This window comes from Heterocephalus glaber, unplaced genomic scaffold, assembly GCF_053883595.1.
Source record: "Heterocephalus glaber isolate CG9 unplaced genomic scaffold, H.glaber_assembly_v1.0 deba00001444, whole genome shotgun sequence".
Taxonomy (NCBI): domain Eukaryota; kingdom Metazoa; phylum Chordata; class Mammalia; order Rodentia; family Bathyergidae; genus Heterocephalus; species Heterocephalus glaber.
In genome coordinates, this window is record NW_028258297.1 from 13,459,008 (window position 1) to 13,474,998 (window position 15,991).

General features: G+C 37.3%; 1 protein-coding gene and 1 pseudogene across 7 annotated transcripts in view; both read left to right on the forward strand.

The window, feature by feature from the left end:
• LOC106009451 (zinc finger protein 878 pseudogene) overlaps positions 1–14,767 on the forward strand; it is a 252,194-nt pseudogene extending 237,427 nt beyond the window's left edge. The window contains exon 4 of the transcript XR_015452325.1: positions 14,672–14,767. The product of XR_015452325.1 is annotated as a zinc finger protein 878 pseudogene (transcript). The remainder of the gene's footprint in view (positions 1–14,671) is intronic.
• Lmntd1 (lamin tail domain containing 1) overlaps positions 1–15,991 on the forward strand; it is a 349,980-nt gene that overhangs the window by 66,768 nt on the left and 267,221 nt on the right. For 5 of the 6 annotated variants that reach the window (XR_015452321.1, XR_015452320.1, XR_015452319.1 and 2 more), the window contains exon 2: positions 14,672–14,766. The exons of the other annotated variant lie outside the window; for it this stretch is intronic. Coding sequence is in view for 1 of the 5 variants with exons in the window: in XM_087213992.1 (XP_087070118.1) it covers positions 14,715–14,766 (52 nt within the window). In the remaining 4 variants the exon portion in view is untranslated. The remainder of the gene's footprint in view (positions 1–14,671; positions 14,767–15,991) is intronic. 6 annotated transcript variants of the gene reach the window in all.

Consider the following 15,991-nt stretch of genomic DNA (forward strand, 5'->3'; position numbering starts at 1 on the left):
TTTTCATCCGCATTTCTTGAATGACCAGTGATGTTGAACATTTTTTCATACGTTTATTTGCTGCTTTTACTTCTTTGTCTGAGAAATGTCTATTCATTTCAGATGTCCATTTTTGAATTGGCTCTTTGAATTTGGGGGGTCTGATTTTTTTGAGTTTTTCATATATTCTAGACAGTAGTCCTTTGTCTGAGGTACAGGTGGTAAAAAATTTTTCCCACATTGTAGGTTGTCTCTTAGCTCTGTTGGTGGTTTCTCTGGCAGTGCAGAAGCTTTTTAATAAGATGAGATCCCAGTTGTTGATTCTCTGTGCTAGTTCCTGTGCTACTGAAGTTTTGTTCATAAAGTCTTTTCCTATGCCAGTGTGAAGAGTTCTATCTAACTTATCTTCCAGCAAGTTTAGTGTTTCTGTTTTAATATTTCGATCTTTAATCCACTTGGATTTTAGTTTAGTGCATGGTGATAGATAGTCTACTATCTTTTACTTTTAATCTTTGGCAGGTTGAAATCCAGTTTTTCCAACACCATTTATTAAATAGGCTATCTTTCCTCCAGAGAGGGTGGTTGGCTCCTTTGTCAAAGATGAGGTGGCTGAGTATGTCTGAAGTTGTTTCTGCATTTTCTAATCTATTCCACTGATCCTTGGGTCTATTTCTTCACCAGTACCATGCTGTTTTTATCACAGTAGCTTTGTGGTATAGTTTCAAGTTGGAGATTGTGATACCCCCAGCCATATCTCTGTGGCCTAGAATTGGTTTTGCTATTCTAGGTCTCTTCTTGTTCCAGATGAATCTTTGGATTGTTTTCTCTAGTTCTGTGAAGTATATTGTTGGAATTTCAATTGGCATTGCATCAAATCTATATAGCAGTTTTGGAAGTATGGCTATTTTCACTATATTGGTTCTTCCTACCCAGGAACAAGGGATGTCTTTCCATTTTCTTATATCCTCTTCAATCTCTTTTTTCAGAGTGCTGTAGTTTTCAGTGTAGAGGCCTTATAAATCAGTGTTTAAATTGTGATGAGGAAAATCTGAAAAGGTAAAGATTGGGGAAGAAATTGGGAGAACAGGCTCTGGGGTCAGACTGGATAAGTCTGTCAGTGCTACACACATTAGCTGTGTGGGCTGTACATTGCTCTCTTACCTGTAAAATGGAGTCAGTAAGAATACCCACCTCTCATGGGACCACTGAGAATGTTAAATGTATAGAACAGTGCCTAACCATGACCTTTGCATCCCTCACATACTGCTTCAAATTTCACAGCTCTGTACAACCTCCTTTGACTCAGGAGGAATCAAGCACTCCCTTCTCTGGCCTCATACGTTCTCACTTGACACTAGCATTATTCACCTGTTTATCACTTGGCGTTACAGTTAATGTACTTTCTTGTGTACCTCCCTGTCACAGTTGCTTTCTGTTAAGTATGTGAAGAGTTTTGGAATAAGGAAGATTATTATATCATCTTAAATTGATCCATAATGAATTTTTTATTACTCTTTTCCTTTTTGCACTCTCTGTGAGGGTAGAAGCCATTAGATAAGAACTTCTGCCAGCTTCCACTTCTACCTACCACCTGCACCTATATCATCAGGGCAACTTGCTCCCCACTGTGACCATGATAAACTGTCCATTCTCCTTGGAAGACCACCCCCTCCACTTGTCCGGGAGGTCATCTACCCTTCCTGTCTTCGCATTAGACAGCTGCCTTGTGGGCTTCACTGATGTCAGCAAAGGATTTGGTTCTGGCACCACCTCAGAACCAAGAGGCAGATGATACTCCAGACTGTACACAAACTCATGAATTTTGTAAAACTCACTGATTTCCTCAGCACCACCAATTAAAAATAAATACATAAAAATTCTATGCCTAGCAGAGCCTCAACTTGAATTATGTCAACATTAACAGCATCTACAGAAAAGTAAAATTCAACCAAAGCTTGTAAGCCCTACTGGTTGCATAAGTTACTGGAAAAGTTGTTTAATTTCCCTGAACCTCAGTTTCTTCCTTTGTAAAAATAAGTTACTATAAAGATTGAATAAGAGAGCTTGGCACAAATTTGGCTGAATGAATGTTGGCTATTATTACTGAATCATCCAAGCCTTTGTTTTCATATTTCTCAGAGAGTATTTCACTGATACTCTGTCTAAAATAGTGTTAATTATGTTATTTTGTTTATTTTACCATGCTTTATTTATTTGCCACTTAAACCTTATCACTCTTTCACATTCTGTGCATGTGTGGTCTGTCTTCCCTACCAGAAGTAAGCCTTATGAGAACCTCAACTTTGCTGGGTTGGGAACAGTGCCAAGAACATGGTAGATATTTAATTTTTAAAATGTTGACTAAATGAATCAATAATTATGTTCCTTATGCTCATAACCTGAGGGAGAATCGTGTTAAAATCACTCGAAAAAATGTTAAAGCCACCCCTGTAAACTCAAATTTTTTAAATAACTTACATTGTTATGAAATATTTTCTCATGACAACTAAATTACTTGTGTTAAGACAAATCTATAGTAACCTTTGGTCACTTTCTTCCAAGTAACTTTTTTGCGTTAAAGAGTATTAACAAGTATTTCTGTAGCCTTTTCATTCCTGGGCTGAGAAACCTCAGAATCTTTTTTTAGTGGTTAAAAGCGTATGATTCTATATGGTTCTCCTCTTACCTTGTCTAAAATCTTCACATCTCTCTTTGTCTCAGAGTTGAGATTTGGAAGGGATGCTTCCAATTATTGCCAAGAATTATTGCTGAATTACCTCACAAGTTCTATTCTGGTTCTATTTGTGTATCCAGGTATTTTGCTTAGGTGTTTTACTAAATCATATCCCTAACTCATGGTCAGCACATTACCCATAACCTCAGGGACTGTTTTTTCCCAGCTTCCAAATACTTGTCTCTTATCTGGTGAGCAAGGAGTTATTTTGCTACCTGAGTTTCCCTTTTTTAACTGAGTCTCATTCTGTCTTTGGCTGTTTTCATGGAATGAATTATGCCTTCTCCAGAAATTTATATGCTAAAATCCTAATCCCTAGTATATCCGACTGTGACTATATTGGGAGACAGGTTCTAAACACGTGATTAATTATTTTTCTTTTTAAAAATGTGTTAATACATGTTTGTGAAATAAGTCAGGCACACAAGCTTAAATATTGCATGGCTTCTCTTATATGAGAAACCTAAATTGTAAATAAACAACAAAATAAAAGATATAGAATAGGAAGTAGGAAGACAGATCTTTCTTACATAGGTGATTAATTTAAACGAAGTCCTTAAGGAAGGCCCTAATTCAGTATGACTGATGTGCTTTTAAGGAAAGTAGGACCTAGACAGATGTGAACAGAGAGAAGGTGCTGTGAAGACAAGAAAAATGGCCATCTACAAGCCAAGGAGAGAGGCCTCAGAAGAAACCTACCCTGCCAACACCTTGGTCTTGGACTTCTAGCCCATAGAACTGCCAGAAAATAAATTTCTATTGTTCATCCGCCTAGTCTGTGATACTTTGTTACAGAAGCCCTAGCAAACGAATACAAGCACTTTTCCTATTTACTAGGTACTAATCTAGTCTCCCAAGGTACTGGACTCTGCAGTCTGCTGTTCTACTGCAGTTAACTGCTGGCACCTTGATCTCTCCTGGGTTTCTGAAAATTAACTTTAGAAGGAACATCCCTCACATGGAATGGATACAAAGTTTACCAGACATGGTAGTATCCTACAAGGTAGATGAGGCTCCAGTCGCAGTCTCAGGCCATGGCTGACCATCTGGAGGGCTTCCAGAAAGGTACAACATTTACAGGGGTTCTGGGCTCCAAGTCAGCATTAAAGGTGTCACCTAGAGAACAGATAATTGAAGATTGGGGATGAAGTGAGCTTTTCAAGGGAATGCACCTGTGCATAACACAGGTATTGCCTGTGCTCCCTACCAAGGACGGAGTTACAGAAATTATCCAGGGTGGTACAGGGAAGAGCAAGGGAAGTGAAAAATGGAGTAAAAATGGCATCTGATGTGACAGGAAAAGAACAAGGAAAATGTTTCACAATGAATAGACAGAAAGGAGAAGACAACTCTGATCCCACCCTTTAACCACTGGATCCCACTGGCCACTAAGGACTTATCTAAATAAACTCAATGGGCACTTTTCTTTTTTTGACATATTTTAAAAGCCCACTGGCAGCACTTGACATCAGTAACCTTTTCCTCCTTCCTTTTGGAAACATTTTATTCTTTTGTTTGCACAGTCTTTTCTGCTTTTCTTCCCGTCCTTCTGTCCCACTGATTCTCAGTGTCCTTCTCCTTTTAGTCACTCCCCAAATGTCAACTTCATTTAGGAATTTGGGCCCATCTCCCTTCTACTCAGCATAACCCTCCCATATCAGCCATCACAATAGTCCCCCTTTCTCAGCATAGGCAGTACCCTATGTCTTCCAGTTTTCCAGATACATTGTCTCTTTCCCATATTTACTTTTCCTATGACCCTTGCCCTACTGATAGTGAATATTTTACTCTAATAAGCTAATTTCATTCATTCATTCATTCATTCATTCTTTCATTTATTATCTTACCCAAGTTTTGTGTGCCAGGCACTAACTGTTCAGAATGCTGAACTACAATGTTGATTATTAAATAATGCCCATTTACATTTTAGCAGAAGCCTTCCATTCCTAATTACAAAGGAATAAGTAACAATCATAGAAGATTACATTTTTGTTAGCATTTTCATAATGCATTTTTATTTCTATTTTTTTCTTTTTTTTCATAATGCATTTTTATATTTATGTCATATGATACTCATAACTCCATGAAGTAGATTGGCCAAGCAGAATTTTAACCTCAGGAAAGTCAGGCCTACCTTGTGGTTCTGATTAAAAGGTCTGGCTAAAAAATGGTAAAGTCAAGAGACCTGACACAGGTCTTTTGGCACCTAAGCTAATGGTGATTTTGCTGCTATTCCAGTCACAATGTCAAAGATAGGTGTAGGACTTCTTTGATGGTTAGAGAAAGAGTGAGACTCCTCCTGTATTGGTTTCCTATGGCTGCTGTAAAAAATAACCATGAGCAAAGAGGCTTAAACCATACATTTATTCTCTTAGAGTTCTGGAAGTCAAAAGTTCACTGGATGGCGGTGGAGGTGTCTCCAGGGCCACATTTCCTCAAGATATTCTGGGGAGAGAATCATTTCCTTATTTTTTACCAGCTTCAGGAGATTGCGCTCATCCCTGGGCTCATGTTCCTAGATGACGTTACCTCTTACTCTACTGCTTCTAAGATCCCTTTGCTTCTTTCCCTCTGTCAAGCCTCCCTCTGCGTCCTTCTTATCAGAATACTTGTGGTCACATCTTTAGGCCAAGCAGATAATCCAATATTATCTCCCCATTTAAAAAACTAATTTTATTGGTACATTGTAGGTATAAAATATGACATTCATCATTGGGAATTTGCAACTTTACGTAATCTCTCTTGGTTCTTATGTTTTTTTCCCATTCCCCTGCCCTCCCTTCAAGCTTTCCATCCCTCCCTATTTACATAGACTTTGATTCCATTTTTTTCATTTTCTCATATTAATTCCATTCCCTTCTTTCCTTTCCCCTACCACTCCCGCTTTCCCCCTCCCTTAGCCCCTTTTCTTCCTATTTCACATATCTACTTTACCTTTTAGTCCTTGTTTACACTTTGTTTCTCACATCAGAAAAACCTTTCAGTATTTACACATGTGTGTCCTATTTATTTCACTTAAGAATAAGGCCACATGTGCATCCATTTAGCTACAAATGTCTCTAGTTTATCATTCTTTATGGCTGAGTAGTACTCATTTTATATTTAAAAAAAAAACACATTTTCTTTATACAGTCTCCAGTTGATGGGCAATTGGGCTTTTTCCAAGTTTTAGCTTTTACAAACTGTACTGCTATGAATATGAGTGTACATGTATCACTGTGGTATGATTCTTTTAATTCTTTGGGGAAGATATCCAGCAGGAAAATAACTGGGTCAAATGGGACTTCCAATCCGAGTTCTTTGAGGTATCTCCATACTGATTTTCACAGTGGTTCCACCAGTCTACACTCCCACCATCAGTGGAGCAGTGTTCATCTTTCTCCACAGCCCCACCAGCATTTGTTATTGGTTGATTTCATGATAGCAGCCATTCTTTCTGGGGTGAGGTGGAATCTCAGTGCTGTTTTCATCACATCTCTAGAATGACCAGTGATGTTGAACATTTTTTATATGTTTATTTGCTATTTCTACTTCTTTGTCTGAGAAATGTCTATTCATTTCACATGCCCATTTTTGGATTGGGTGTTTAAATTTGGGAGGTTTGATTTGTTTAACTTCTTTATATATTCTAGATAGTAGACCTTTGTCTATGGAACAGCAGGTGAAAATTTTTTTCTACATTGTGGGTTGTCTCTTCACACTGGTTGGTGTTTTCCCTTGCTGTGCAGAAGCTTTTTAATAAGAAGAGATTCCATTTGTTGATTGTTCGTGCTAGTTTCTGTGCTACTGAGGTTTTGTTTAAAGTCTTTTCCTATGCCAATGTCTTCAAGAGTTCTACCTAACTTATCTTGTAGCTAGTTTAGTGTTTCTTTTTAAATATTTAGATCTTTAATCCATTTTGATTTTAGTTTAGTGCATGGTGAGATATGATATAGGTCTAGTTTTAATCTTTGGCAAGTTGCAACCCAGTTTTTCCAACAACATTTATTAAAGAGGCTATCTTTCCACCAGTGGAGGCGTTTGGCTCGCTTGTCAAAGATGAGGTGGCTGAGGGTGTCTGGAGTTGTTTCTGCATCTTCTAATTTGTTCCACTGGTCCTCAGGTCTGTTTCTTTGCTAGTACCATGCTGTTTTATCATAGTAGCTTTGTAGTATAGTTTCAAGATGGGGATTGTGAAACCCCCTACTTTGTCCTTGTTGCCTAAAATTGCTTTTGCTATTCTAGGCCTCTTCTTGTTCCAAATGAATTTTTGAATTGCTTTCTCAAGGTCTGTGAAGTATGATGCTGGAATTTCAATTGGGATTGCACTGAATCAATGGAGCAGTTTTGGAAGTATGGCCATTTTCACTATATTAATCCTTCCTACCCAGGAGCAGGAGATGTCTGTCCATTTTCTGATATCATCTTCAATCTCTCTTTTCAGAGTGCTATAGTTTTCAGAGAAGAGGTCTTTGATTTCTTTTGTTAGGTTGATTCCTAGGTATTTCAGGTTTTTTGGATGCTATTGTGAAAGGAATTATTTGCCCTATTTCTGTCTCAGTGAGTTTGTTGTTCACGTAGAGGAAAGCTATTGATTTTTGTGTGTTGACCTTGTATCTAGCTACTTTACTTAATTTGGTTATTAAGTCTAGAAGACTTTTGGTGGAGTTCTTGGGGTCTTCTATATAGAGTATCATGTCATCTGCAAATAATGACAGCTTGACTTCTTCATTTCCTATCTTTATTCCTTTTATTTCTTTCTCCTGTCTAATTGCTGTGGCTAATGTTTCCATAACTATATTTAACAGGAGTGGTGATAGTGGACATCCTTGTCTTGTTCCTGATTTTAGTGTGAAGGATTTCAGCTTTTGACTATTTAGTATGATATTGGCTGTTGGTTTTCATAAATACCTTTTATCAGATCGAGGTGGAGACCATCTATTCCAATTTTTTGTACAGTCTTTATCATAAATGCATGTTGGATTTTGTTGAATGCTTTTTCTGCATCTATTGAGATGATCATATGATTTTTGTCCTTGGCTCTATTGATATAGAGTATTACATTGATTGATTTGAGTATGTTGAACCATCCCTGCATCCCTGGGATGAATCCCACTTGGTCAGGGTGTATAATTTTCTTGATCATCTGCATTCTATTTGCCAGTATCTTATTAAGGATTTTTGCATCTATGTTCATTAGGGAGATTGCCCTGTAGTTCTCTTTTTCAGTTGGTTCTTTCTCTGCTTTGGGGATCAAGGTGATGCTTGCTTCCAGGAATCAATTTGGGAGTATTGCTTCCCTTTCAATTTCATTGAAAAATTTAAACAGTAGTGGCAATAGTTCCTATCTAAATGTCTTGTAGAATTCAGCCCTGAAGCAGTCAGGACCCAGACTTTTCTTAGTTGGCAAGGTTTTAATTACGTTTTCAATTTCATTGATTGATATTGGGTTATTTAGAAGTTTTAGGTCTTCTTAGCTCAACTTTGGTAATTCATACATATCTAGGAATCTGTCCATTTCTTTTGGGTTTTCCATCTTACTGGAGTATAGGTTCTTGAAGTAGGTATTGATGATCCTCTGGATTTCTGCTGGGTCCATTGTAATTTCATCCTTTTCATTCCTAATTGCATGGATTTGGGCCTTTTATTTCCTTTTTTTTGGATAAGGTTGGCTAAGGGTTTGTCAATTTTGTTTATTCTTTCAAACAACCAACTCTTGGCTTTATTGATTTTTTGTATTGTTCTCTTAGTCTCCATTCCATTGATTTCTACTCTGATCTTTGTAATTTCCTCCCTTGTATGAGCTTTGGGTTTGTCCTGCTCTTCTTTTTCTAGAAACTTGAAGTTCAGCATCAGGTTGTTTAATCGGGCTTGCTCTGTTTTCCTAATATCAGCATTCACTGCTCTGAATTTCCCTAGTAAGACTGCTTTCATTGTGTCTCATAAATTCTGATATGTTGTATTATTATTGTCATTTAATTGTACTGTCTAATTTCTTCTTTAATTTCCTCTGTGACCCATTGGTTAGTCAGAAGTGTGTTGTTCAATTTCCATATATTTATTAAATTCTTGCAGTTTCTTTTGCTATTGATCTCTAATTTCATCGCACTATGGCCTGATACTATACAAGGGATTACTTCAATTCCTTTGCATGTACTTGAACATCTTCTATGAACAAGTATGGGGTCTCTTTTGGAAAACGACCCATGTGCAGCTGAAAAGAATGTGTATTCTGATTTTGTGGGGTGGAACACTCTGTAAACATCTGTTAAGTTCATTTGTTCAAGAGTTTGATTGAGTTCTAGTATTTTGTTTTTTACTTTTTGTCTAGTTGATCTATCCATTTGTGACAGTGGGGTATTGAGGTCCTCCACTACTATTGTATTAGGGCTTATTTGATTTTTCATGTCCATTAGTATTTATTTTATATAGTTGGTTACACTAGTGTTTGGTGCATATATATATTTATGATTGTCATCTCTTCCTCTTGGATTGTTCCCTTTACAAGGATGTAGTATCCTTCTTTGTTTTTCTTAATCAGTGTTGGTTTGAAATCCACTTGATCTGCAAAGAGCATAGCTCCTCCTGCTTTTTTTTTTGGTTCCTGTCACATGGGGTATTGTTTTTGACCCTTTTACTTTCAGTCTATGTGTTTCTTTTTGAATTAAGTGTGTTTCTTGTATGCAGCATATTGTTGGATCTTTCTTCTTGACCCATTCTGGGAGTCTATTTCTTTTGATTGGTGAATTGAGACCATTAACAATGATGGTTCTAACTGATATGTATTGACTTGTCCTTGTCATGACTTTTTCTTTTTCTTGGATTCTCCCTATTTGCATTTAATTTCTTGTCATGCCCGATGGATTCATTCTGCTGGACTTCCTGTGGTTGTGATCCTCATTGTCTTTTCCTAGGATAGTGTTTAAAGTTTTTTGGAATGCTGGTTTGGTATTCATGAAGTTCCTAAGGTGCTCTTTGTCATGAAACTATCTTATTTCTCCATCAATTTTGAAAGATAGTTTTGCAGGGTACATTAATGTGGGCTGGAGGGTGTTTTCCTTTAGGCCTTGAAATGCATCACTCCAAGCTCTTCTTGCCTTGAGGGTTTGTGTTGAGAAGTGTGCTGTGATTCTGATGGGCTTTCCTTCATATGTGATTTGTTTCTTTTCTCTGCTTGTAGAATTTTGTTGTTCTGTTGGGTTTCTGCAATCTTACATGCCTGTGTTTAGTTTTTTTTAATCAAGGCTAATTGGAGTCCTATATGCCTCACTTACCTGTATATGAAGTTCTTTTCCCCTGCTTGGGAAGTTTTCTCCCATTACTTCTGTGAACAGATTTTTTATGTCATCTGCACTCTCCCCTGTTTCTTCATTGACTCCAGTCAGTCTTATTTTATTCTTTTTTGCATCATTTAGAAGCTGCTGGATTGATTTCTCATGATCCTTTCCTATTTTTAAGAAATTTTTCTTTTTCTGGTCAGTAATTGCAATCCTATTTTCTATATCTGAAATTCTGATGCAGCTGATCCTGTGCAGCTCTTTTCTGGGCAGCATTTTGGCTTGGGCTTGTGTGCCTAAACCTCTGGAGTCCAGGCAGGGCCCTGGCTGGGATCTGCCTGAAGCTATGCCTCTCTCTCCCCCATTTTAAGATTTTGAATATAATCACATCTGCAAACTCACTTTGATCAAATAAGGTAATATTCACAAGCTCCAGAAATTAGGACCCAGGTATTTTTGGAGCTGTTATTTAGCTTACCACAGGAGGTATCTTTTATACTGTACACATAGGAGACAATATTTTTTAAAATATAAAAGCCATTGCAGATGCAATCTACCATTTCCCTTTCTCTGCACCTGATTGGTTCATTGGTGCTTCATTCATTCAGCCAAAAATCATTATAGAGCACCTATTTGTTTCAGGCACTGCACAAAGTACTGGACATTCAGCAAGCAGATAATGATAGTGCAGGAATATGGAAGGTATGATTAGAGATATTTTTGTCTGAGTTGGTTGAACTAAGTCAAAGAGCAGTAGGAGTCTGTCAGGAAGATAACACATGGAAACAATTATACAAAAGGGGACAGGAACATGTCTGAAGTCCACCAGTATGAAGTCTACAATATATCCCAAGATCTTTGAGTGGCTGTTAGGTACAGTACTGCTTACAAAGTTGTGTGTCCGTTTGTGTGTGCACACATGTATGTATGTGGGTTAGGGACCTCCAAAATCTCAAACTGAGCTGGTTAGTTGTAGGAAATTATATTCTTTTCTCAGGCTGTTCATTTAATTGTTTTCACAAGAAGCATTTTAGTTACTATGGAAGGTTCTAGTTTTGCTACTTTTCTATCAAGTGCCACAGTATGTTTTTTAAATCTGCAGGGAATGATAGGAAAAAAAGCTCTACTTCACCAAACACACACAAAAACTTTTGAATAGGTACAATTATGTCAAAGGCTAAGTTGGTAAAATAAGCTTAATAAGCACTCTCTGTCTGGATTGAAACATTTGCTTTTTCAAAGAGAAAAATACTTAAACTGATAGAAGTTTACTCTTAAATTCTATCACACATAAAAAAGGAAAATGAACAAAGATGAAATGTTAGGAATCACCAAGGATGAACAAAGGAAATCTAAATGTATAAAGAACCACTTAAATCATATTAACATAAAATAAACCCCATTCCAATCTAACTTTTGATCAAGAATTCCTCCCTAAGGAACTGAGATCAAGTTCATTGTCCAAGACCACTTGCCTGGAAAAATTGAGTCAAAGAAATGTTTCAGCAGTACTCATGATGGGGGTCCTTTATTTTTCAGTCATATTGGGCACTTTGTCAATAAATTTTTGTCCATGAAGATAAATATCCTGGAATAAACTATTTGAACAGTAGAGCTAAACCATTATATTTGAGGAAATTATGCTTCATCATCTGAACATACTCAAGGACTCCATAATGGACACGTTTCCTCATCCTCATCCCTCCTACTTCACTGTACTCCTCATAGCCTTTGCTCAAGTCTCTCCATTCTAACAACCAAAGCAAACAACCTTTCTCATAATCACCAAAACACCTGGAAGGTTCCTTTGATCTTGTAAATCTTCTCCTTACCTGGATTGGGAATTTTTTTAAGCTTATTCTTCTTTGTGGTCTTCCCTTCCTCACAACCTAAGCAGACTCTAACACCTAACTTGATTTCTATCTTTAATACACACTGAAATTACCCTTGAATGATATGTCTTCTTAATTAGCAAACATGGTAGCCTTAGTGTTTCACCTCTGTGACTTTCCTGAAATGTGATGATAAAACTGTCCCTGCCTTGACAGCCCTGGCCTGCAATGCACTCTCTTTTCTGCTTCTTCTGACTGCCAGAAGCCCCTGTTTTCAGGTTTTTCCCCTGAAAGATCTCTTCTCTCCTGAAAGGCATTGCTTTGAAATTCTCCTACCTCCACAGTAGTGACTATTGAAGGAAAATGACTTCCCAATTTTCCTCCAGATTGAGCCTCTGTTATTACTTCAAACTCTGTAGGGCCACACTAAACTCAAGTCTTCCCTGACACTTCCTTCTGTCTGATTAATGAGTTCACCATTTTCCCAGTCCAGACTAACAACACTGAAAGTTTCTGTGGCTTCTCCCTCTCTACTAGCTGGTGGGAAACCCAAGCACTGTGGTATCTACTTCCCTTTTTGCATCCCCTTCTGTTCCATTTGTGCTATCCCCACTTTGACTCAGCTACTCATTGCCTTTTTTCTTGCCCCATTACCCTGATTTCATAGTAATCTCCCCTTCATCCCCTCTTTCTTCAATTCATCCTTAACCTACGGTCAACTATAATACTTTGCTAAAAATCCTTTAATTGTCCTGCATTTGCCACTAAACTAAATCCAAATGAAGGGGGCCTTAGGCTTCATCAGTTATACTATGACATAACTGAATAAGAGAGGTAGTCTCTTACACTGGCCCTCTGTACATTGGAGTCATTAGAATGGGGAGTGTTTCACTTATGGGAGGCTATAAAAAAACACAAGAGTTCAACCATAACCAGAATGAGGAGAGATCCATGATCATGTCATGTGATGAGCAGATAAAGAAATAGAGATATTTAAGCCATAAGAACCACGACTTAAAAATATAACAAAAAGCTGACTTTAATATTTGAATAACTCATCCTTTGGAAGAAGACTTCTTTCCCACATGGCCATAAGAGGTACAATTTGAACAAATAAGCAGAAACTATGAGAAAAACAATTCTGGCAAATACAAGAAAAAATAAAACTGAACAAAGTTGGGTCATGTGCTTTCAAGTGGCTCAAGATTCCTTGTTACCAAAGGTGATTATTTAAATTGGGTAGGTTGGTGGGAAAGTTATAGAGTTGACTCAAAAATAGAATTATTTTCATTCATGCAGTGTTTACATTTGACTTTTTCTTGGCATTTAAAACCGGCCAACTTTTTTTGCCTTTCCCTACCAATTTTTATTCACGTCCTTTCTCTTCCCTAGATCTATAATTTCCTTTATGTGCAGTTTCTCCTGTCCAAAATTTTAGTTCACTTTTCAATACCATATCATATGTCACTTTTTGAGGAAATTGTCCCTCTTTTCTGACTCACACATAACCACAAACACATATGGCTTCCTACTTGAAAAAGATTACCAATGTGTTTCTACTATTTCATAATTAATGTGTAAAAGACTTCTTTGTCCCCATATTGACTATGAATTACAGAGTCTGATATACCAATGTCAAACTGATTTTGTAAGAAAATTTTTAAAATTTGGTTTTGAAAGTTAGAGAACTTTTTTTTTTTTGGCTCCAGGGATTGAACTTGGGACCTTCTGCTTACAAGGCAGGCGGCTGAACCACTGAGCTAAATCCCCGGCCCCAAGAACTTTATTTTTCATGCACTTTTGCAATGTTGCTATTAAGATAGTCAACACATGTGCTTGATGGAATTTTGAACATTAGAAGAATTATACATCTGGTTATATTTTTATGAAATTAAGTGACACTCATTGCTCCACAAAATTAAAGGCTGAATAATTAAGAACATCAAAAAAGTAAACAATGAACTCTGGCAAGGTGGAAGAAGGGGAACATCTTATCCTTATGATCCAGAAAATTTTCACCACTTATTTACCTCTCCCATTTCTTCCTGCTCTTCTTAGTCATAACAGAACATTTCCAACAGTGCAGATTCTCTTTGGCAATTTCTGCCAAGTATCCAGATGTTTCTCATTGTGAATGTATAGAAACTTGCGCAAAATTCAGAGGAAGGGCTCTTCATTAGGGTAGGTAAACAAGAAAAAGAAAAAAAAGAGCAACTTATATTTTAAAAAACAAGCCTGAATTCTTTGTTTTTTCAACTGATTTTTTTTCTTTCCTCTTCTCATTTGCATTTAATTCTGAGTGACTGAAATTAGCAAGGACCAAAAGCCAAATTGCAAATTGAAATACATGATTTTAGCCTCAAGAAATGTCCAAATATATAGGCATCCATAGGCAGTTTGATCAGGTCCAATAGGAGAGTCTTTTACTTATGTTACTTCATAGAAAATAATTTTCTAAATCTTTTTGGCCCTCGGCAATTAAAAATCACTTAGGAAAAAGAGCAGAAGAAAGGTCTTCATCAGGACTGAGACAAAGCAGAGTTGCCAAGCAGAAGTCCTGTGCCTCCTTGACCATGTCAGCATCTTGGGAATTAACAAAAATCTGTGATTTTCCTCTAGAACACCTGAGGCTTTCTGCCCCCCTACCCTTCTCTCTTAAAACAAGAAAAAGCCAGTATGGTATTGTTATGGTTTCTATCTGGATGCCTTCCAAGAGTCTCACGTGCTCTTTTGGAAGGTGATTGGATTATGGGGCACTATAGCTGACTTCCTGCTGGGTTGGGCCTGGTCAGAAGATGTGGGTCACTGAATGTGGGACCTGGAAGCATTTATCTCCTTTCCCTTCTGCTCCCTGACTCTCTGCTTCCCAGCCACCCTGAAGCGAGCAGCTTCTCTTCTGCCAGCCCCTCTCCTATGCCACCCTGCCTTGGTGCCAGCAGACTATGGACTGAAACCTCTGCAAACCGTGAGTCGAAATAAACCTCTCCTCTTTTAATTTGCAGGTATCAGGTATTGTGTCTCAGCAACAGGAAAGTAATTAAAACAGATGTGGACTGAAAATAATCAGCAGGAAAGTTGAGGGTATTTTTGTGGCTTTTAGTTGGATGCATGCAAAATTTAGGATGAAACAAGTTACAACCAGAGTCATGCTCTTCACACTTTTCTGATAAGTTTATGAAGACTCGAAGATATTAAATTTAGTATTTCCTGGTACCATACTACATTTCTGGTATCATTAATAAAGGTAAATTTATATGTATAAAAGAAGCACTGGAAAAATAATCAAGTTTTCTAACATTATTACCTAAAACATGCTTTTCTAGCATTATTAAATAAGCATTAGGATGTTAATGGACCATTTAGAAAAGAATTAACTTGGTTTTCAGCAAGAATGGAACATGAAGACTGATGATTATGTATTGATTTTCTTTTCTACTAAACTTGTATCTTGTGTTCGAAAGGCATCAGTTTTGTTTTACAGCAGGGGAGTTGAATCTTTTCTGTGTAATTCCCACAGGTTTAGGAACTCACTGCAGTAACGTGGGTAAGGTAGGTGGTGGCTACTTCAGACTCAGCCTTGGTGTATGGCCCTTTCCAACCAGTGAGGGACTCACAGAGTAAGAGGTTCTGAGTCATCTGCATAATGATGAGACTATGCCATCTACATATTCTTAAGCCTAATCTGTAGACCAGAAAGCATCTCTCAAAATTCTGTGTAGAATATTCCTACCATAAAGTTTTAAAATCACAATCCCTTCCTGGAAACTTAGCTGTTAACTGAGGGTATCAAAACAATCAATTCTTTTTTACTTTTAAGTAAAACAAAATAATAAAATATATATTTTAAAAGTATATGTTATTTTAAAATAAGTAAACTGAGCAAACTTATACCTATCATCCAGCTTAATAAATAGAACAAATAGAACATTCACAATGTTGAAGTCTCCTGTGTTATCAGTGCCTGATCCCAACCCCAACTGGTAACCTCAGCCACCATCCTGATTTCTGAATTCATCAGTTCCTTGCTCTTCTTTGTAACATTACCACTTACATATGCATCCCTAATGTGCTTGTATGTGTGTGTGGTGCTTTTAAGTTTATGTAAAAAAACATTTTACTTTTTTCACAATGACTTGTTTTCCCTTGCACATTTATGAGATCTATTCATGTAGATGTGTGTGGCTGTAGTC